The following is a 21,250-nucleotide window of genomic DNA, read 5'->3' as shown; positions in this document are numbered from 1 at the left end:
TGAAGGGTACCTGATGTTTTGAAATGACAGGAAGTTGAGAAAAGGTGGTGGGGTAGCTCTGTTAATTAAGGATGTCATTAGTACAGTAGTGAGAGAGAACTTTAGCTCAAAAGAGTAAGATGTAGAGTCAGTTTGGCTAGAGATAAGAAATAGGAAAGTTAAGAGGTCACTTGTTGGAGTACTTTATGGGCCCCCTAACAGTAGTTACACGGTAGGACAGAGTATACAAGAAGAAATAAATGGGGTGTCTAAGAAAGGTACTGCGGTAATCATGGGTGACTTTAATCTACGTGTAGATTGGACAAATCAGATTGGCAAAGGTAACTTGGAAAATGAACTCCTAGAGTGTATTTGGGACAATTTCTTAGAGCAGCATGTTCAAGGACCAACCAGGGAGCAGGCTATTCTAAACCTGGTAACGTGCAATCGGATAGGATTAAACAATAACCCCACGGTAAAGGAGCCTTTAGGTGACAGCGATCATAACATGCTCGAATTTCATATTCAGCCCGAAGCTGAGAAGCGTGGCTCTGAGATTAGTGTTTTAAACCTAAATAAAGGTTAAACCTAAATAAATAAAGGAGTATGAAGGCTAACAGGAAGCACAGGAGGGATAAATGGGTAATTTTTGGGAGTGCCACAGGGATCAGAGCTGGCGCCTCAATTATTTACAATTTATTACCAATGATTTGGAGGAAGGGGCTGAATGTGTGGTTGCTAAATTTTCCGATGACACAAAGATAGGTAGGAAAGCAAATTGTGAGGACATGAAGTGTTTACAAAGAGATTTAGGTTAAGTGAATGGGCAAGAATTAGGCAGATAAAGCATAATGTTGGAAAATGTGAACTTGCCCACTTTGGCAGGATGAATAGAAAAATATAGTGTTTAATTGGAGAGAGATTGCAGAACTGTATGGTAGAGTAGCATCTGGTACATGAACAAGATGGGATAACAATCCGGTAGTTTCCTGGTCACCATTACTGAGACTAGTTTCCTATTCTGGATTTGCTGAATTAATTGAATTTAAATTCCTGCAGCTGCTGTGCTGGGGTTTGAACCCATGTCTCAGGATCATTAGCTCGGTCTCTGGATTACCATTCCAGTAACATAACCATTATACTAACATTCCTTATATATAATTTACAGTTTAAATAAAATCCATTGAAATGTGAAGTGGATTAAATTTATCCCATTTCATTTTGACTCAAGCATTCATTTTACGAATTAATCTGATTGAGGTTTTGCTATTTTTGTGAAGTGCTGGGAGAGTGAATCTCTCTTTCCTGAAATCGCCTTTGTTAAACAGTTAGTGACTGACTGACTGTCTCATCTCCTTACTCTGTGTGTGCGTTTGTGTGTGTGAGAGTGAGAGTGTGCGAGTGAGTGTGTGTGAGAGAGACTGTGTGTGTGTGTGCCAGTGAGAGTGTGTGTGTGTGTGAGTGTGTGTGTGTGTGTGTGTGTGAGTGTGTGTGTGTGTGTGAGAAAGAGAGAGAGAGTGTGTGTGTGTGAGAGTATGTGTGTGAGAGTGTGTGTGTGTCAGTGAGAGTGTGTGTGTCAGTGAGAATGTGTGTGTGAGAGAGAGTGTGAGGGTTTGTGTGAGAGAGTGTGTGTGAGTGTGAGTTTGTGTGAGAGTGTGTGAGTGAGTGTGAGTTTGTGTGAGTGTGTGTGAGTGTGAGTTTGTGTGAGTGTGTGTGAGAGTGAGTGTGAGTTTGTGTGAGTGTGTGTGTGAGTGAGTGTGAGTTTGTGTGAGTGTGTGAGTGAGTTTGTGTGAGTGTGTGTGTGAGTGAGTATGAGTTTGTGTGAGTGAGTGTGAGTATGTGTGAGTGAGTGTGAGTCTGTGTGAGAGTGTGTGAGTGAGTGTGGGTTTGTGTGAGTGTGTGTGTGTGAGTGTGAGTTTGTGTGAGATTGTGTGAGTGAGTGTGAGATTGTGTCAGTGCGTGTGAGTGAGTGCAAGTTTCTGTGATAGTGTGTGAGTGAGTGAGTTTGTGTGTGTGTGTGTGTTGTGAGATAGTGTGAGTTTGTGTGAGTGTGTGAGAGTGAGTATGAGTTTGTGTGAGTGTGTGTGAGTGAGTGAGTTTGTGTGAGTGTGTGTGAGTGAGTATGAGTTTGTGTGAGAGTGTGTGAGTGAGTGTGGGTTTGTGTGAGTGTGTGTGTGAGTGAGTGTGAGTTTGTGTGAGATTGTGTGAGTGAGTGTGAGTTTGTGTCAGTGCGTGTGTGAGTGTAAGTTTGTGTGAGAGTGTGTGAGTGAGTGTGAGTATGTGTGTGAGTGAGTGTGAGTATGTGTGTGAGTGAGTGTGAGTTTGTGTGAGAGTGTGTGAGTGAGTGTGGGTTTGTGTGAGTGTGTGTGTGAGTGAGTGTGAGTTTGTGTGAGATTGTGTGAGTGAGTGTGAGTTTGTGTCAGTGCGTGTGTGAGTGTAAGTTTGTGTGAGAGTGTGTGAGTGAGTGTGAGTTTGTGTGAGAGTATGAGTCAGTGCGAGTTTGTGTGAATGTGTGTGTGAGTGAGTGTGAGTTTGTGTGTGTGTGAGTGAGTGTGGTTTGTGTGAGTTTGTTTGTGAGTGTGAGTTTGTGTGAGAGTGTGTGAGTGAGTGTGAGTTTGTGTGAGTGTGTGTGAGAGTGAGTGTGAGTTTGTGTGAGTGTGTGTGTGAGTGAGTGTGAGTTTGTGTGAGTGTGTGTGTGAGTGAGTTTGTGTGAGTGTGTGTGTGAGTATGAGTTTGTGTGAGAGTGTGTGAGTGAGTGTGAGTATGTGTGTGAGTGAGTGTGAGTTTGTGTGAGAGTGTGTGATTGAGTGTGGGTTTGTGTGAGTGTGTGTGTGTGAGTGTGAGTTTGTGTGAGATTGTGTGAGTGAGTGTGAGTTTGTATCAGTGCGTGTGAGTGAGTGTAAGTTTGTGTGAGTGTGTGTGTGAGTGAGTGTGAGTTTGTGTGAGATTGTGTGAGTGAGTGTGAGTTTGTGTCAGTGCGTGTGAGTGAGTGTAAGTTTGTGTGAGAGTGTGTGAGTGAGTGTGAGTTTGTGTGAGAGTATGAGTCAGTGCGAGTTTGTGTGAATGTGTGTGTGAGTGAGTGTGAGTTTGTGTGTGTGTGAGTGAGTGTGAGTTTGTGTGAGAGTGTGTGAGTGAGTGTGAGTTTGTGTGTGTGTGTGTGAGTGTGAGTTTGTGTGAGTGTGTGTGTGAGTGAATGTGAGTTTGTGTGAGAGTGTGCAAGTGAGTGTGAGTTTGTGTGAGAGTGTGTGTGAGTGAGTGTGAGTGAGTGTGAGTTTGTGTGAGAGTGTGTGTGAGTTTGTGTGAGTGTGTGTGTGTGTGTGAGTGAGTGTGTGTGAGTGTGAGTTTATGTGAGAGTGTGTGAGTGAGTGTGAGTTTGTGTGTGTGTGAGTGAGTGTGAGTTTGTGTGAGAGTGTGTGAGTGAGTGTGAGTTTGTGTGAGAGTGTGTGAGTGAGTGTGAGTTTGTGTGGGTGAATGTGAGTGAGTGTGAGTTTGTGTGAATGTGTTTGTGAGTGTGAGTTTGTGTGAGAGTGTGTGAGTGAGTGAGTTTGTGTGTGTGTGAGTGAGTGTGAGTTTATGTGAGAGTGTGTGAGTGAGTGTGAGTTTGTGTGTGTGTGTGAGTGAGTGTGAGTTTGTGTGAGTGTGTGTGTGAGTGAATGTGAGTTTGTGTGAGAGTGTGCAAGTGAGTGTGAGTTTGTGTGAGAGTGTGTGTGAGTGAGTGTGAGTGAGTGTGAGTGAGTGTGAGTTTGTGTGAGAGTGTGTGTGAGTTTGTGTGTGTGTGTGTGAGTGTGTGTGAGTGAGTGTGAGTTTGTGTGAGTGTGAGTTTGTATGAGTGTGAGTTTGTGTGAGTGAGTGTGTGTGAGTGTGAGTTTATGTGAGAGTGTGTGAGTGAGTGTGAGTTTGTGTGTGTGTGAGTGAGTGTGAGTTTGTGTGAGAGTGTGTGAGTGTGAGTTTGTGTGAGAGTGTGTGAGTGAGTGTGAGTTTGTGTGAGTGAGTGTGAGTGAGTGTGAGTTTGTATGAGTGTGAGTTTGTGTGAGTGAGTGTGAGTGAGTGTGAGTGAGTGTGAGTTTGTGTGTGAGTGTGGGCAGGATTTTACGTCCTGTGGGTGGGCACACTCCTGCCCTGATCGGGTGTAAAATCACGCGCGATGACGTGGGGGTGAGTGTCCCGAAGTCATCGCTCACTCTCGTGATCTTTTGGTCGGTGGGTGTGCGCTAGAGTTGGCATCGCGCCTGCTGACAATTAATGGGCCTATTAAGTCCCTTAAGCAGGTAATGAATTTGTGCTTTTCGCTGCCCATCCAGCCGTTCAGTTGGCGGGTGAGCAAACAGGCCAGGCGGCCTTTGGATTTTTATATGAATCCACGGGTGGGATGAGGTTTCCAGAAGTAATAAAAAAGTTATAAAAGTTTTCAAACATCATTTTAAACATGTCCCTCTTCAAGTGACTAAGTCACATGTGGGGACATATTTCTCTCATTTCTAGAACGTTTATTTTTGTGTCCACAATTATTCAGCTCCCTGAGGCAGCTCTGTGCCCCCAGGCAGCTGTCAGTGTGAGCTCCCCCCTCACACGCACAGTCTTCAGCCCTCACCCTCCTCCTGCCCCCATCCTGGCAGCGCTGAGCTCCTCAGCACACGTTTCACACTGGCCGGCCGTTAGTTTGCCAGCAAGCGTGAAATCGCGGTTGGGGCCCGATTGTGGGTGGCGGACAGTTTCACAACCACTCCCGGACTCACACCCTGTGCCCGCCTGACAACCGGAAAGTTCTGCTGTGTGTGTGTGAGCGAGTCTGTGTGTGACAGAAATTGTGTGTGTGTTTGTGTGTGTGTGTGTGCATATGAGAGAGTGTGTGTGTGTGCGAGTGAGTGAGAGAGTGAGTGAGTTAATGTGTGTGAGTGTATTTGAGAGTGTGTGTGTGTGTTTGTGTGTTGGTGTGTGGGTGAGAGTGTGTGTGTGTGTGTGTGTGTGTGTGCGAGTGAGTGAGTGAGAGAGTGAGTTAATGTGTGTGAGAGAGTGTGTGTGTGTGTGTGTGTGTGTGTGTGCGAGTGAGTGAGTGAGAGAGTGAGTTAATGTGTGTGAGAGAGTGTGTGTGTGTGTGAGAGTGAGTGAGAGAGTGAGTGAGTTAATGTGTGTGTGTGTGTGTGTGTGTGCGAGTGAGTGAGAGAGTGAGTGAGTTAATGTGTGTGTGTGTGTGTGTGCGAGTGAGTGAGAGAGTGAGTGAGTTAATGTGTGTGAGTGTATTTGAGAGTGTGTGTGTGTGTGTGTGTGTGAGAGTGTTGGTGTGTGGGTGAGAGTGTGTGTGAGTGATTGCGAGAGAGAGTGAGTGAGTTAATGTGTGTGTGAGTGAGAGTGTGAGAGTGAGAGTGTTAATGTGCTGTATGTGTGTTGAAAGGAAGGAGAGATTGAGACAGGTAGATAACCTGATCTTTGAATTCCTGTCAATGCTGGAGAGGGAACAGTCAGGGTTTCTGTTGAAAAGTGCTGTCTGTTCAGATCAGGTTGTAACAGGGCAGTGAACAATGTGACAGGTCTTACAGCAGAAACTGCAGTATCTCCCTCAGCCCAGTCTCAAACTTCATGGTGAGATTGGAGCTCCTGTTCCCTGGATTACTGATGGAGTAACAGAAACCCGTCCAGCACCGCACCCCAGTACATGATATCACCACAGCATCTGTGCAGCTATTTGTTTCTTTGTACCAGTGTTACAGTCACAGTCTGAACGCGTTCTCACCCTGGAGTCTTTCCGGCTCACTCACCCACTCAGACAGACTCAGAGAACAGAAGTTTAGGAGATGGAACAGATTGGGAAAGAGAGAGCAAGTAAATGTGTAAAAAAAAGTGTTACATATTAAAAAATGCAAACTCCCAGAGAACGGCCTGTGAATTCAGGCACGATTTTCAGGCACTAACTGACCTACTAAGCTCCAATCTGACAGCAGGAGGCCAACATCTCTTAACCAAGATCACTAGACACAGCTTGTCTGGTTCTTATCACATTGCTGCTTGTGGGATCTTGCTGAGCACAAAGTGGCTGATCTGTCTCCTACATTACAAAGTATTTCATTGTCAGGGAAGTGCTGTATACCACCCTGAGCTGGTAAAGTTGGCACAGTGACACTGAATCTGGTCTCACTGGATCTAGTCAGCGTTTCAGGCACAGCTCCGACAGTGGGATACGCAACTGCTCGAAGATTTACCTCAAAGTCTGCGATTGTTTTTACAACAGTTCATTAACTGACTTAGAGAATAATTCCCTCTGATAAACAACATGTTCTGCAATAAATTATACATTCTTAATTATTGGTACAACATATGGCTGATAATTAAATCAGGAGTATTCCCTCGAACAATGAGGTAGGAACCAGTTATCCCGGGCAGATGATTCACACAGCGAGAGGATAATTCATGGGCAGAGTGTTCAGGTGGGTGGGCGGGTGCGATTGGCGGGTCCGGGAGGGGCTGGGGAGCCGATTGTCGACTGCGATTGGCCCCCTGGCCGCGATTTCACACGGGCCGAATAACGACAGACAGTGTGAAACACGCACTGAAAGGCTCAGCACTGCTGGGGTGGGGGTGGGAGGAGGGTGGGCGCCGATGGGGTGGGGGTGGGAGGGGGGTGGGCACTGATGGGGTGGGGGTGGGAGGAGGGTGGGCGCTGATGGGGTGGGGGAGGGAGGAGGGTGGGCGCTGACGGGGTGGGGGTGGGAGGAGGGTGGGCGCTGATGTAAGTGGGGGCAGGAGGAGGGTGGGCGCTGATGGGGTGGGGGTGGGAGGAGGGTGGGCGCTGATGGGGTGGGGGTGGGAGGAGGGTGGGCGCTGATGTAAGTGGGGGCAGGAGGAGGGTGGGCGCTGATGGGGTGGGGGTGGGAGGAGGGTGGGCGCTGATGGGGTGGGGGTGGGAGGAGGGTGGGCGCTGATGTAAGGGGGCACAGGGGAGGGTGGGTGTTGCTGGCGCGGGGGCGGGAGGAGGGTGGGCGCTGATGTAAGGGGGCACAGGGGAAGGTGGAATGAAAGCTCCCTGAAGGTAGAGAGCCGGCTCAAGGAGCTGAAGACTACAAAATTATTAAATAAAGATTTTAAAATCAGGACAAAAAATCAAAGCATCACAAACAGTCTCCTGAACATGTACATTATAAAAATTCCACCCATAGGTTTTTATTTTTCTACTTAATAACGGACACCTCATCTCGCCCTTGGATGAGGTTTCATCAAAAATGCAAAGTCCACCTGGTGGATTTGCCCTCCAAACGTTAGGATGGACGGATCACGGGAAATCCAGGACAATTACAACCTTCATATTGTGAAACAGTTCTGAATTTACATAGCAACGATTTCATTGTAGGACAGTTTCTGTCAGACTGAAACCAGATCAGATTCTCACACACGGTGAGATTATAATCTGGTGCCTTTTGTGCTAAATCAGAACCTCCTGAAATGAAAGTTTCCCAGCAGAGACTGGGTGACTGAACATTATAAACATCAGTGGCTGGAAACACAACTGGACATTTTCCCCTGTGGAGATATTGGACAGTGTCAGATACACAACTGGACACATTACCCTGTGGAGATATTGGACAGTGTCAGATACACAACTGGACACATTACCCTGTGGAGATATTGGACAGTGTCAGATACACAACTGAACACATTACCCTGTGGAGATATTGGACAGTGTCAGATACACAACTGGACACATTACCCTGTGGAGATATTGGACAGTGTCAGATACACAACTGGACACATTACCCTGTGGAGATATTGGACAGTGTCAGATACACAACTGGACACTTTCCCCTGTGGAGATATTGGACGGTGCCAGATAAACAATTGGACACATTCCCTTCTGGTCACCGACCCTCCTGCCATTAAAACATTTTTTTATTTGCGCTATTAAGAAGTTTGACAATTCTGAACATCTCAATTAAATCTCCCCTTAACCTTCTCTGCTCTAAGCAGAACAATCCCAGCTTCTCCAGTCTCTCCAAATTAACTGAAGCCCCACATCCCTGGTCCCACTGGAGTAAATCTCCTCCGCACCCTCTCCAAGGCCTCGACATCCTTCATAAAGTGCGGAGCCCGGATTTGGACACAATTCTCCTGCCGGTCCTAACTAGTGATTGATAAAGATTTACCACAACTTCTAATTTTTGTACTCAATGGGTCTGTTAATAAATCCAATGTAGGAATTTGGAGGGAATTAACTTTGAGAAAGGCCATTCTGTGAGTGTCCATTCACACAACAGAGGCTGGTTCAGAGAGATTTCTACTCACCAGCGTGCAGTACATCTCAGGGGTGTCTCCACACGTACTGTTTGGGGGATCCAACCTGATCTTCAGGAACCTGGTGAGGAGAGTAGCCTCAGGCTGACAGGCCATGTAATCCCAACTCACCCCCCGGTCCCAGTGAACCTGAGTCTTACACAGATCGTAGTGACCCCAGGATGGGAAGTGATGGCCGGCGAGAGACAGGGTCGTCCATAGGGCCTGAAGAGACAACAAGGTGAACAAACTCATCACTCCAGCTGGGCCTTACTCAGAGAGGGAGAATCCCGATCCGACTGGCGGTGATTCAGGGAGTCTCCACTCCGATTGGATTCTCACTCAGAGGGGGAGACACCTACTCCATCTGGGGTGATTCAGGAAATCTCCACTCCGATTGGATTCTTGTTCAGAGGGAAGATCAGTTGTTATTATTCCGGCTGTTTTTCCCAGTGTTGGGTGTGGATGTTCTGGGAGACAGGATTCCGGCTGTTTTTCCCAGTGTTGGGTGCGGATGTTCTGGGGGACAGGATCCCAGATGTTTTTCCCAGTGTTGGGTGTGGATGTTCTGGGGGACAGGATTCCAGATGTTTTTCCCAGTGTTGGGTGCGGATGTTCTGGGGGACAGGATTCCAGATGTTTTTCCCAGTGTTGGGTGTGGATGTTCTGGGAGACAGGATTCCAGATGTTTTTCCCAGTGTTGGGTGTGGATGTTCTGGGAGACAGGATTCCAGATGTTTTTTCCTGGCTTTTTGCTACATCAGACGGATGTTCTGATTGGCTGATCAGTCAGTCCTGGGAGCCAATGAGATGATGATCTCCCGGTCAGAGTTGGTTTTCCATCGATTTTCTCTTCCTCCTGGCATCAGTTCCCTGTCAGGAGAGAAATAAAATCTATGGATTTTGGAATAGTTGCTGCTCATGACCTTCAACCCCCACCCTCAATCTCCGCCTCCCATTAGCTGCAACGTGATAGGGAGATAAAGACAAATTGGGAATCACAGCAGCCAATAGGAGGTGAATAAATTACACATGTAAAGATCCCAAATGAGGGAAAAACTATTCTCCTCCCTCCATCATCTCACCTCAAACTCAGCAGCAGCTCACACTGGAAAAGCAAAACATTATTCTCATTTTTATAGAAATCTCTTTCTCCTTTAAACACCAACTCAGTGACCCATCCCACAGTCTGTTTTACAACACAAGGTGATACTCTAGGTACTGACTGACATACAGACTAATACAGGGATATTTATAACCCATTTTCTATGATAAATACTACAGGATTTTATAAACTGCTACAGTATGAGCAGAAATAGTCTCTGAACGTCTCACATCCTCCCACGTAATGCTGTTCCCCTTCAGATCGAGCGTCACAATCCACACACACCTTCTGGGGCTCAATGTGACTCTCCTGCTCAAACTCCAAACACACACCCACCCTCTCCACTCACCCAACACACACTCACCCTCTCCACTCACCCAACACACACTCACCCTCTCCACTCACCCAACACACACTCACCCTCTCCACTCACCCAACACACACTCACCCTCTCCACTCACCCAACACACACTCACCCTCTCCACTCACCCAACACACACTCACTCTCTCCAACCACCCAACACACACTCACCCTCTCCACTCACCCAACACACACTCACCCTCTCCACTCACCCAACACACACTCACCCTCTCCACTCACCCAACACACACTCACTCTCTCCAACCACCCAACACACACTCACCCTCTCCACTCACCCAACACACACTCACCCTCTCCACTCACCCAACACACACTCACCCTCTCCACTCACCCAACACACACTCACCCTCTCCACTCACCCAACACACACTCACCCTCTCCACTCACCCAACACACACTCACCCTCTCCACTCACCCAACACACACTCACTCTCTCCAACCACCCAACACACACTCACCCTCTCCACTCACCCAACACACACTCACCCTCTCCACTCACCCAACACACACTCACCCTCTCCACTCACCCAACACACACTCACTCTCTCCAACCACCCAACACACACTCACCCTCTCCACTCACCCAACACACACTCACCCTCTCTAACCACCCAACACACACTCTGAGAGGTGTAGGGGCTGGGGGAGGTTACAGAGATAGGGAAGGGTGTAGGGGCTGGAGGAGGTTACAGAGATAGGGAGGGGTGTAGGGGCTGGAGGAGGTTACAGAGATAGGGAGGGGTGTAGGGGCTGGAGGAGGTTACAGAGATAGGGAGGATGTAGGGGCTGGAGAAGGTTACAGAGATAGGGAGGGGCAGGGACTGGAGGAGGTTACAGGGATAGAGGGGGTGTAGGGGCTGGAGGAGGTTACAGAGATAGGGAGGGGTGTTCGGGTTGGATTTTCTCACAGTTAAACATCACTCGCCTTTGGTGAGGTTGTGAATTTTTCTGCTTAGTTTTAGTGGAATCATTTTCAGTCATCACATTATTTTCACAAGTTACAAATCTATATAAAAAATTCCCCCTGGAAAGGGTTGAGTTGGGGTTGAATCTATCGACAGTTCGGGGCTGAGGGGGATTTGATTCTTGCCCAGTCTGTGTGTCTGGGATGTGGGCTGGTTTGATGCCTTGAGTCTGGAAACTCGGTGATTTAGACATTAAATGAAATGCTGGGGAAAGTTAATCTGATGCCAGACAGGAGCATTCAACAGCCAACGGGCAAATGAGAACAAGTACAGGATCCAGCTCTTCATCAAAACTCATTTCCAGCCAGGCTGATTTAAGCTCAGCCAACTCCATTGTTTGGGTGTTTAGGCTTTTTCATTATTAACCATTCAATAGAAAAAGCTCCTTCTGTAACACAAATCATTTCTAAACTTAGCCAATGTGGAGTCAGGGACATTCGCATTGAAAACCAATTGACCTCAACACTGAGAGCAACAGGGAAGAACAGACAGGAGGCGCTGTTCCAGACACCCCGTCCCAGGGTGTGAGACTGGGGGGGACAGGCAGGGGGCGCTGTTCCAGACACCCCGTCCCAGGGTGTGAGACTGGGGGGGACAGGCAGGGGGCGCTGTTCCAGACACCCCATCCCAGGGTGTGATACTGCGGGGGGACAGACAGGGGGCACTGTTCCAGACACCCCGTCCCAGGGTGTGAGACTGTGGGGGACAGACAGGGGACACTGTTCCAGACACCCCGTCCCAGGGTGTGAGACTGGCGGGGGACAGACAGGGGGCGCTGTTCCAGACATTCTGTTCCATGGTGTGAGACTGATGGGGACAGACAGGAGGCGCTCTTCCAGACACCCCGTCCCAGGGTGTGAGACTGGGGGGGACAGACAGGAGGCGCTGTTCCAGACACCCCGTCCCAGGGTGTGAGACTGGGGGGGGGGGGGGGGGGACGGACAGGGGTCGCTGTTCCAGACACCCCGTCCCAGGGTGTGAGACTGGGGGGGACAGACAGGGGGCACTGTCCCAGACACCCCGTCCCAGGGTGTGAGACAGGTGGAGACAGACAGGAGGCGCTGTTGCTGGTCAGAGGCCAGCATTTATTGCCCTTCTCTAATTGCCCTTTTGAAGATGGTGGTCAGCCACCTTTGCAGAAGCATAGAAATATAGAAAGATTTACAGTGCAGAAAGAGGCCATTCAGCCCATCATACCCATGTGGCTGAAAAGTCCTCTCCTGTTTATTCCCACTTTCCAGTTCTTGCTCTGCAGCCCCTGTAGGTCACAGCATCTCCAGCAAATCCAAATGTTTGTTCAATGCAATGAGGATTTCTACCTCTACCACCCTTCCAGGCAATGAGTTCCAGATCCCCACCACCCTCGGGGTGAAAACATCCAGTACTGGGTGAGCAGAAATTTCATCCAACTAAATACTGGCAAAATCGTCTTTGGTCCCTGTCACAGACTCCTTTCTCTCACCACCACCTCCATCCCTCTCCCTGATAACTGTCTGAGGCTGAACCAGTCTGTTCAAAACACTGGTGCCCTATTTAACCCCATAATGAGGTTCTGACCACATCAACATCCAGGGGGTTAACCATTGAACAGAAACTGAACTGGACTAGCTAGATAAATGCTGTGGCTACAAGAGCAGGTCAGGGGCTGGGAATCCTGCGATGAGTAACTCACCTCCTGAAACTCCAAAGCCTGTCCACCATCTACAAGGCACAAGTCAGGAGTGTGATGGAACACTCCCCATTTGCCTGGATGAGTGCAGCTCCCACAACACTCAAGAAGCTCGACACCATCCAGGACAAAGCAACCCCACTTGATTGGCTCCACATCCACAAACATTCACTCCCTCTACTACTGACACACAGTAGCTGCAGTGTGTGTACCATCTACAAGATGCACTGCAGAAATTCACCAAGGTTCCTTCGACAGCACTTTCCAAACTCACAGTCACTACCATCTAGAAGGACAAGGGCAGCAGATAGATGGGAACACCACCACCTGGAAGTTCCCCTCCGAGTCACTCACCATCCTGACCTGAAAATACATCGCCGTTCCTTCACTGTCGCTGGGTCAAGATCCTGGAACTCCCTCCCTAACAGCACTGTGGGTGTACCTACACCACATGGACTGCAGCGGTTCAAGAAGGCAGCTCACCACCACCTTCTCAAGGGCAACTATGGATGGGCAATAAATGCTGACCCAGCCAGCGATGCCCACATTCCATAAATAAAAAAGAATCTGTTCTATCACTGACGCTGCTATTTCCACCCCCATAACATTGCCCAACTCCGCCCCTGAGCTCATCAGCTGCTGAAACCTTCATTTGTACCAGCGTTACTTCTGGAATGGACTGTTTCAACACATCCTGGCTGTCCCCCCACATCCCACCCTCTGCAAACAAGAGCTCATCGAAACTCAGCTGCCCATGTCCTAATTTCCTCAAGTCTTGTCCATGTTTGTGTTCACTGACCCACACTGGCTTCCAATCCAGCACCCCGATTTTAAAATTCTCATTCAAGTCCCTCATTACCTCGGCCCTCCCTATCTCTGTTAGCTCCTCCAGCCCCTACCACCGTCCCTATCCTCTGTAACCTCCTCCAGCCCCTACAACCCTCCCTATCCTCTGTAACCTCCTCCAGCCCCTACAGCCCTCCCTATCTCTGTAACCTCCTCCTGCCCCTACACCCCTCCCTATCTCTGTAACCTTCTCCAGCCCCTACACCCCTCCCTATCTCGGGAACCTCTTCCAGCCCCACAACTCTCCGAGATATCTGCACTCATCTAATTCTTGCTCCTCAGCATCCCTGATTTTAATCTCTCCACCACTGGTGGCTTCACCTTCAGTTACCTAAGCCCTAAGTTTTGGAATTTCCTCCCTATCCCTGTAACATCCTCCAGCCCCTACACCCCTCCCTATCTCTGGAAGCTCCTCCAGCCCCTACACACCTCCCTATCTCTGTAACCTCCTCCAGCCCCTACACCCCTCCATATCCCTGTAACCTCCTCCAGCCCCTACAGCCCTCCCTATCCCTGTAACCTCCTCCAGCCCTACACCCCTCCCTATCTCTGTAACTTCCTCCAGCCCCTACAGCTCTCTCTATCTCTGTAACCCCCTCCAGCCCCTACAACTCTCCCTATCTCTGTAACCTCCTCCAGCCCCTACACCTCTCCCTATCTCTGTAACCTCCTCCAGCCCCTACAGCCCTCCCTATCTCTGTAACCTCCTCCAGCCCCTACACCCCTCCCTATCTCTGTAACCTCCTCCAGCCCCTACACCTCTCCCTATCTCTGTAACCTCCTCCAGCCCCTACAGCCCTCCCTATCTCTGTAACCTCCTCCAGCCCCTACAGCCCTCCCTATCTCTGTAACCTCCTCCAGCCCCTACAGCCCTCCCTATCTCTGTAACCTCCTCCAGACCCTACACCCCTCCCTATCTCTGTAACCTCCTCCAGCCCCTACAGCCTTCCCTATCTCTGTAACCTCCTCCAGCCCCTACAGCCTTCCCTATCTCTGTAACCTCCTCCAGTCCTCTGAGACCTCTGCACTCTTCCAGGTCTGGCCTTTTGTCCATTCCAGGTCTTCTTCGCTCCACCATTGGCGGCCGTGCCTTCAGCTACCTGGGCCCTAAGATCTGCAATTCCCTCCCTCTCCTCTCCACCTCTGTCCATTTAAGGTGCTTCTTAAGCCTGTCTCTGTGACCAAACTTTTGGTCACCTTTCCTAATATCTCCTTCCCTGGCTCAGTGTCAGGTTTTATTGGGTAATGTTCCTGTGAAGCATCTTGGGACATTTTATCCCATTACAGACGCTATAGAAACACAAGCTGTTATTGTACAATTCGTCCTATAGGATGTTTTAACCCCCCCGTATCGAATTACCACATCTTATACAGTGTCTGCAATGCTCAGATCCAATGTATAGAAGTTCTTATACCAAACCACCATTTCTCCTCTCGAAATCACTGGAATCTTGCTGTGTAATTGTCCAGCCTCCTGTTCAATGCACAGAGGATCCTGCCTGATCTCAGAGCAAAAACACAATTGCAGCTGAAAACAGGAAGGTTATCCAGGGAGAGACCAGGACATTCCGGGAGAGACTGGGAGAGACCGGGACATTCCGGGAGAGACTGGGAGAGACCGGGACATTCCGGGAGAGACTGGGAGAGATCGGGACATTCCGGAAGCCAGTGTGCCTTACACTGGGGAACAGCACTGGGTTCCAGAATGAGGGGAATCCCAGAGGCTGCTCCACGTTTCACAGCAACAAGTTCAGGAGCCTCTTCCATGGAATCGGAGGAGATTCACAGAGAAAGAGTCGGCTTCAAGTGGATCTTATCAGAGGTCAGAGAGCAACTAAACCCAGAATGACATTGGAGACTGGAGACTGGGAAAGGGCTACAGAGAGAGAGAGGGGGAGGAGAGAGAAAGAGCAAGGGAGAGGGAGGGAAGGAGAGAGGGAGGGAGGGGGAGAAAAACAACAAGGGGGAGGCTGGAAGAGAGGGTGAGAGAGGGAGGGAGATAGAGAGCGAGAGAGAAAGTGGGAGGAGAGAAAGAAAGGAGGAGGGGGGAGAGAGGGAGGGGGCGAGTGGAAGGGGAGAGAAAGGGGGAGGGAGGGAAGGAGAGGGGAGAGAGAGGGGGGAGAGAGGGAGGGGGAAGAGAGAAGGGGTGGGAGAGAGAGGAAGGGAGAGGGAGGGAGGGGCGAGCGAGGGGGAGGGAGAGAGAGGGAGGAGGAGAGAGACAGAGAGATGGAGGGAGAGAGAGAGGGAGGGAGAGAGTGAGGGAGGGAGAGAGTGACGGAGGGAGAGAGTGAGGGAGGTGAAATGCGAGATGAAGAGGTGGTCCCCAGATTCACAAATATAAAGATAAAATGTGAACCAGAAGCTCAGGCTGGGCCCCTACCCCACCCCCTCACCCCCCACCCCCCCCCACAACACCCACCCCATCATCCTCCACCCCCCTCAACCCCCACCCCCTCACCCCCACCCCTCCACCCCCTCATCCTCCACCCCCTCACCCCTACCCGTCCACCCCCTCATCCTCCACCCCCTCAACCCCCAACCCCTCACCCCCACCCCTCCACCCCCCTCAACCCCCACCCCCTCATTCCCCCCACTCACCCCCCCCCACACTCCCCACCACCCTCAACCCCCACCCCCTCACCCCCCTCGCTCCACCCACCCCCCCACGCCACACACCCCTCTCACCCCCCCACAGCCCCACACCCCCATTCCCTCACCCCCCACCCCCTCACTACCCCCAGCCCCTCACTGCCCCGTCCCCACCCCCTCACTCACCCCACCACTCCAAACACCCTCACTCCCCCCACTCCCTCACCCCCCCCACATCCCCACGCCCCACAGCCCCCCACCCCCTCACTACCCCTCACCTCCTCACACCCCCCACCACCCCCACGCTCCCCACTCACACCACCCCTTCACTCCCCACCTCACCCCCTCAACCCCCCCACACCCCCCACCCCCTCACCCCCCCACCAGTACTGAGGAAGTGCGGCCCTGTCAGAGGGTCAGTATTGAGGGAGTGCTGTACTGTCAGAGGGTCAGTATTGAGGGAGTGCTGTACTGTCGGGGGGTCAGTACTAAGGGAGTGCTGCACTGTCAAAGGGTCAGTACTGAGGGTGTGCTGCACTGTCAGAGGGTCAGTACTGAGGGAGTGCTGCACTGTCAGAGGGTCAGTACTGAGGGAGTGCTGCACTGTCAGAGGGTCAGTACTGAGGGAGTGTTGCACTGTCAGAGGCTCAGTATGGAGGTAGTGCTGCACTGTCAGAGGGTCAGTACTGAGGGAGTGCTGCACTGTCAGAGGGTCAGTACTGAGGGAGTGCTGCATTGTCAGAGGGTCAGTACTGAGGGAGTGCTGCACTGTCAGAGGGTCAGTACTGAGGGAGTGCTGCACTGTCAGAGGGTCAGTACTGAGGGAGTGCTGCACTGTCAGAGGGTCAGTACTGAGGGAGTGCTGCACTGTCAGAGGGTCAGTACTGAGGGAGTGCTGCACTGTCAGAGGGTCAGTACTGAGGGAGTGCTGCACTGTCAGAGGGTCAGTACTGAGGGAGTGCTGCACTGTCAGAGGGTCAGTACTGAGGGAGTGCTGCATTGTCAGAGGGTCAGTACTGAGGGAGTGCTGCACTGTCAGAGGGTCAGTACTGAGGGAGTGCTGCACTGTCAGAGGGTCAGTATTGAGGGAGTGCTGCACTGTCAGAGGGTCAGTACTGAGGGAGTGCTGCACTGTCAGAGGGTCAGTACTGAGGGAGTGCTGCACTGTCAGAGGGTCAGTACTGAGGGAATGCTGCACTGTCAGAGGGTCAGTACTGAGGGGGTGCTGCACTGTCAGAGGTTTGAGTTTTTCAGACGTGATGTGCGCCCTCTCAGGTGGATGTGAAAGATAACCGGGCAACGTTTTGATGAAGAGCAGGGGGAGCTTCTCCCCTGTTTCCTGCCCAACATTTAGCCCATGAACAACATCACTAAAACAGACGTCCTGATCAGTAATCTCATTGCTTTGGTACATTCTGAGATTGTGAAAGTCGTTGTGGAGATACAAATTCTTTTTCAGCCATGAGCACTGAAAGTTATAAAATTCATGGGTGGATTGAAGTCCAATAGTGTAAACGGGAAAATGTGAAGGGTTTTATTCCCTGTTGTGTTTGTCTCGCTCACTCTGCCAGTAGCACAAACTCTCTGTGTTAAACTGATACACCGCAACTCCCCATCTCCTAACAGACTCCCATCATTTACCCTTTCTAATTATCATTCATCATTAATATTTGAGAGGTTTAAATGCCGCCTGGGACCAGAATAACCATAGAATCGAGTTTACTAAATGATATAAACTGTGAAGGGAATTCTCTCCCAATCTCTGATCCACACTCTTCTCCCAAGAAACAGGATAACAACAATTAACACATCAGTTTTATAAACCCCGGAACAACACAGGCAATAACTAGGGATTTATTTGTGTTTAGAAGGAGCTCTGTAACCTGAGCCCCAGACTAGATTTAAAAGATATCTGAGGGAAAAAAAATCGATCAAAGTATAAACAGAGCTTTGAATTTCCACCCTCTGCTCTCACAGAAATAAAACAAGGTTCCCTGCATTCCTCCAATTCTGACCTCTCACATCCTGACTTAATTACTCCAACATTAATGGGTGTTCATTGTGAAACCACAGTGAGAGAGGTGAGAGGCAGGCAGCAGATCTCACTGTCTCACTCCACCATTCCCTCCAGCTCTCTCTTATTCTCAATCCCTAACAGTGAGACATTTCTTCACATGATTCCTTGTTTCCTGTTCCACTTTAACAATCGGTGTCTGTAACTCCCCCAGACTCAACTATTCCAATATTCGCCTGACCGAGCCTCCCATCACCACCCTCCAGAAACTTCAGCTCATCTCAAACTCTGCTGTCCGTATCCCAGACCCGTTCTCCCATCGCCCCTGTGCTCGCTGATCTACACTGGCTCCCGATCCAGCAACATCTTGATTTTAAAACATTTATCCTTGTTTTCAAATCCCTCCATGTCCTCACCCCTCCCTATCTCTCTCATCTCCTCCAACCCTACAACCCTCTGAGATCTCGGGGCTCCTCTAATTCCGGCCTCCTGAGCATCCCTGATTTGAATCCCTCCACCATTACCTTCAGCTACCCGGGCCCTAAACTCTGGAATTCCCTCCCTAAACCTCTCCCACTCTCTACCTCTCTTTTCTCCTTAAAACTTCCCCCTCTCACAGCGCTTTTTGTTGACCTGTCCTATTATCTGCTTCTGTGTCTCGGTGTCAATTCTTGGACTGACTGACACTCCTGTGAAGCACCTTTGGACGTTATACTTGTTAAAGGCGCTATATAAATGCAAGTTGTTTTTGACGCGACTTTACATGGTCCACACACTGTAATAAATGGATGATTTTGCGCTGTAACAGTCTGTATCCACCTGCTCAGACAGCCCTGGTCTCTCTCTCTCACTCACCCGGTATCTCTGAAGGTGATTCCCTGCACCGGATTATTTCAGCCTCTGACTGCACCGACCCAGCTCCACTTTCCAGTTTGAGACAGGTTGCTGTGGGAGAGGCGAGTGTTCACTGGAGACGGCTGAAGATCCGCTTCTCTCGATAGTTGGACATGTCCAGACTCCGGATCCACAGCAGCATCCTCACTGAATGAAGCAGCCCGGGGAACTCAGCACTCTGCAGATTGGGGCTGTGTAGTCTTTAATTCAGTGTGAATGCCGGAGTGTGAAAGCTTTGTAAACACTGCCTGTAGCAGGAGGCTGGGATACAGACTGTCTATAACTGGAGGCAGGAATCACAGAGCAGCCCCTCACTCACCGTCACTGGGCTCAGGGGGTCTGTAAATCCCCTTCCCCAGCCTGGGTCCCCTCAGTGTTACAGGAGAATGAGGCAGGGGCAGAATCCTGGGCGAGAGAATAAGGAAAGCAGCAATGGCTTTACTCCCCACATACCCGTGTGTGTGTAAGGGACAAGCGGAGATATGTCCCTGTGTAGACTGTCTGTAATATCTACATACATTAACCCTATAGACACATTATATATACCTGTATAATCCTATATATAACTCACTTTAATATACACATATGTTAACCCTATAGGCACATTATATACACCTGTATAACCCTATATATAACTTACTTTAATATACACATACATTAACCCTATAGACACATTATATACACCTGTATAATCCTATATATAACTTACTTTAATATACACATACATTAACCCTATAGGCACATTATATACACCTGTATAACCCTATATATAACTTACTTTAATATACACATACATTAACCCTATATACACATTATATACACCTGTATAACCCTACCTATAACTTACTTTAATATCCATATACATTAACCCTATAGGCACATTATATATACCTCTGTAACCCCATATACACCTTACTTCAATATCTACATATATTAATCCTATAGACACATTATATGGTGTCGAACTTCTTCAGTGTTATTGGAGCTGCACTCATCCAGGCAAGTGGAGGGTATTCCATCAAACTCCTGAATTGTGCCTTGTAGATGGTTGTCAAGAAGATATAATGTCTATCATGTTATTGGAAATTATTTTAAAATAGGGTTTAGTGGTGTCTGTGTCTATGTGTGTGTGTATGTGTGTGTCTTAATTGGATCAAAACCAGCTGGTCTAGAGGCTTTGGTGTATAGAAGAGAAGTAGGTTTGAAATGATAATTAGGTAAACACAGGGAAGTTACAAGGTGAAGTGTAAAGTGGGAAATTTGCATTTTTAAATAAACCATTCAAAAGAATGGGTGAAATATTACACCCAGCCAGAAGAAACTAAACAATGTGGTTACTCTTTCCAAAGCTTCCCAATGAAATTGGTGCTGTGAAAGGGTTTTATTATTAGAAGTTGTAAAGTTCAAAAGACATAGTGGTACAATGAAAATGTGCATTCAAAGAGGAAAGTATTTATAAAGGAAGAGAAGGCTGTTGGTAAAATGAGAGGGATTCTAAGATCTAAAGCCTCCAGCCTGTAAGCCTCAAGCTGATGTCTGCAAGGATCCAGAGCTGAAAGAAACTCGTTTTGAATGCGATTGTCCAGAATGCCCTTTGCCAGGGATCTATTTAAATCTATGTATTTTACTGTTGCCTTAACGGGGGTGTAACTAGTAGTCCGATTAATTAGGGGATTTTAGTAGTTATTATAGTTGTAATTTTGTAGACATATTTATGTGTTTACAAACTTTTTTGCATTAATAAGTGTTTAATTTAGTTTTATAAAAACCTCTTGAGACCCATTGGTCTTATTACTACTAGCCTGCATCTCAAAACATGCAAATTACAAAATTAGTTGTAACAGTTGTTTCAAGTTACCCTCTAGGATTTGAACAGCTCAGCATTTACCGTTGGCTGTGCCATAATAATGGTGAACGGGCTTTTGGGGAGTCAGGAGGTGAGTTACTTGTCACAGGATTCCCAGCCTCTGACTCGCTCATGTAGCCACAGTATTTACATGGCTAGTCCAGTTCAGTTTCTGGTTAATGGTAACCCCCAGGAGGTTGATAGTGGGGGGGGGTTTCAGTGATGGTAATGCCATTGAACATCAAGAGGCGATGGTTAGATTCTCTCTTGTTGGAGATGGTCATTGTCTGACACTTGTGTGGTGCGAATGTTACTTGCCACTTGTCAGCCCAAACCTGGATATTATCCAGGTCTTGCTACATTTGGACATGGACTGCTTCAGTATCTGAGGAGTCGCGAATGGTGCTGAACATTGTGCAATCATCAGCGAACATCCCCACTTCTGCCCTTATGATGAAAGGAAGGTCATTGATGAAGCAGCTGAAGATGGTTGGGCTGTGGACACAACCCTGAGGAACTCCTGCAGTGATGTCCTGGAGCTGAGATGATTGACCTCCAACAACCACAACCATCTTCCTTTGTGCTAAGTGTGTCTCCAACCTGCCAAGAGATTTCCCCCTGATTCCCACTGACTCCAGTTTTGCTCGGGCTCCTTGATGCCAGACTCTGTCAAATGTGACCTTGATGTCAAGGGCATGAATG

General features: G+C 49.0%; 1 protein-coding gene and 1 long non-coding RNA gene across 4 annotated transcripts in view; both read right to left on the bottom strand.

The window, feature by feature from the left end:
- The window catches only part of LOC144692123 (netrin-G1-like), a 76,310-nt gene extending 67,619 nt beyond the window's left edge, over positions 1 to 8,691 (bottom strand). For all 3 annotated transcript variants that reach the window (XM_078560620.1, XM_078560621.1, XM_078560622.1), the window contains exon 1: positions 8,251 to 8,691. In XM_078560620.1, the coding sequence (XP_078416746.1) occupies positions 8,251 to 8,493 (243 nt within the window). In that variant the 5' untranslated portion in view covers positions 8,494 to 8,691. The remainder of the gene's footprint in view (positions 1 to 8,250) is intronic.
- A 288-nt stretch (positions 8,692 to 8,979) lies between these two features.
- LOC144692125 (uncharacterized) overlaps positions 8,980 to 21,250 on the bottom strand; it is an 86,961-nt gene continuing 74,690 nt past the window's right edge. Inside the window, exon 3 of the long non-coding RNA XR_013579272.1 lies at positions 8,980 to 9,111. This is a non-coding gene — a long non-coding RNA (uncharacterized LOC144692125). The remainder of the gene's footprint in view (positions 9,112 to 21,250) is intronic.

This window comes from Cetorhinus maximus, chromosome 17 (assembly GCF_964194155.1).
Source record: "Cetorhinus maximus chromosome 17, sCetMax3.hap1.1, whole genome shotgun sequence".
In the NCBI taxonomy this organism is placed as follows: Eukaryota; Metazoa; Chordata; class Chondrichthyes; order Lamniformes; family Cetorhinidae; genus Cetorhinus; species Cetorhinus maximus.
The sequence above is the reverse complement of the archived record's forward strand: the minus strand, read 5'-3'. Positions and strand labels throughout refer to the sequence as shown.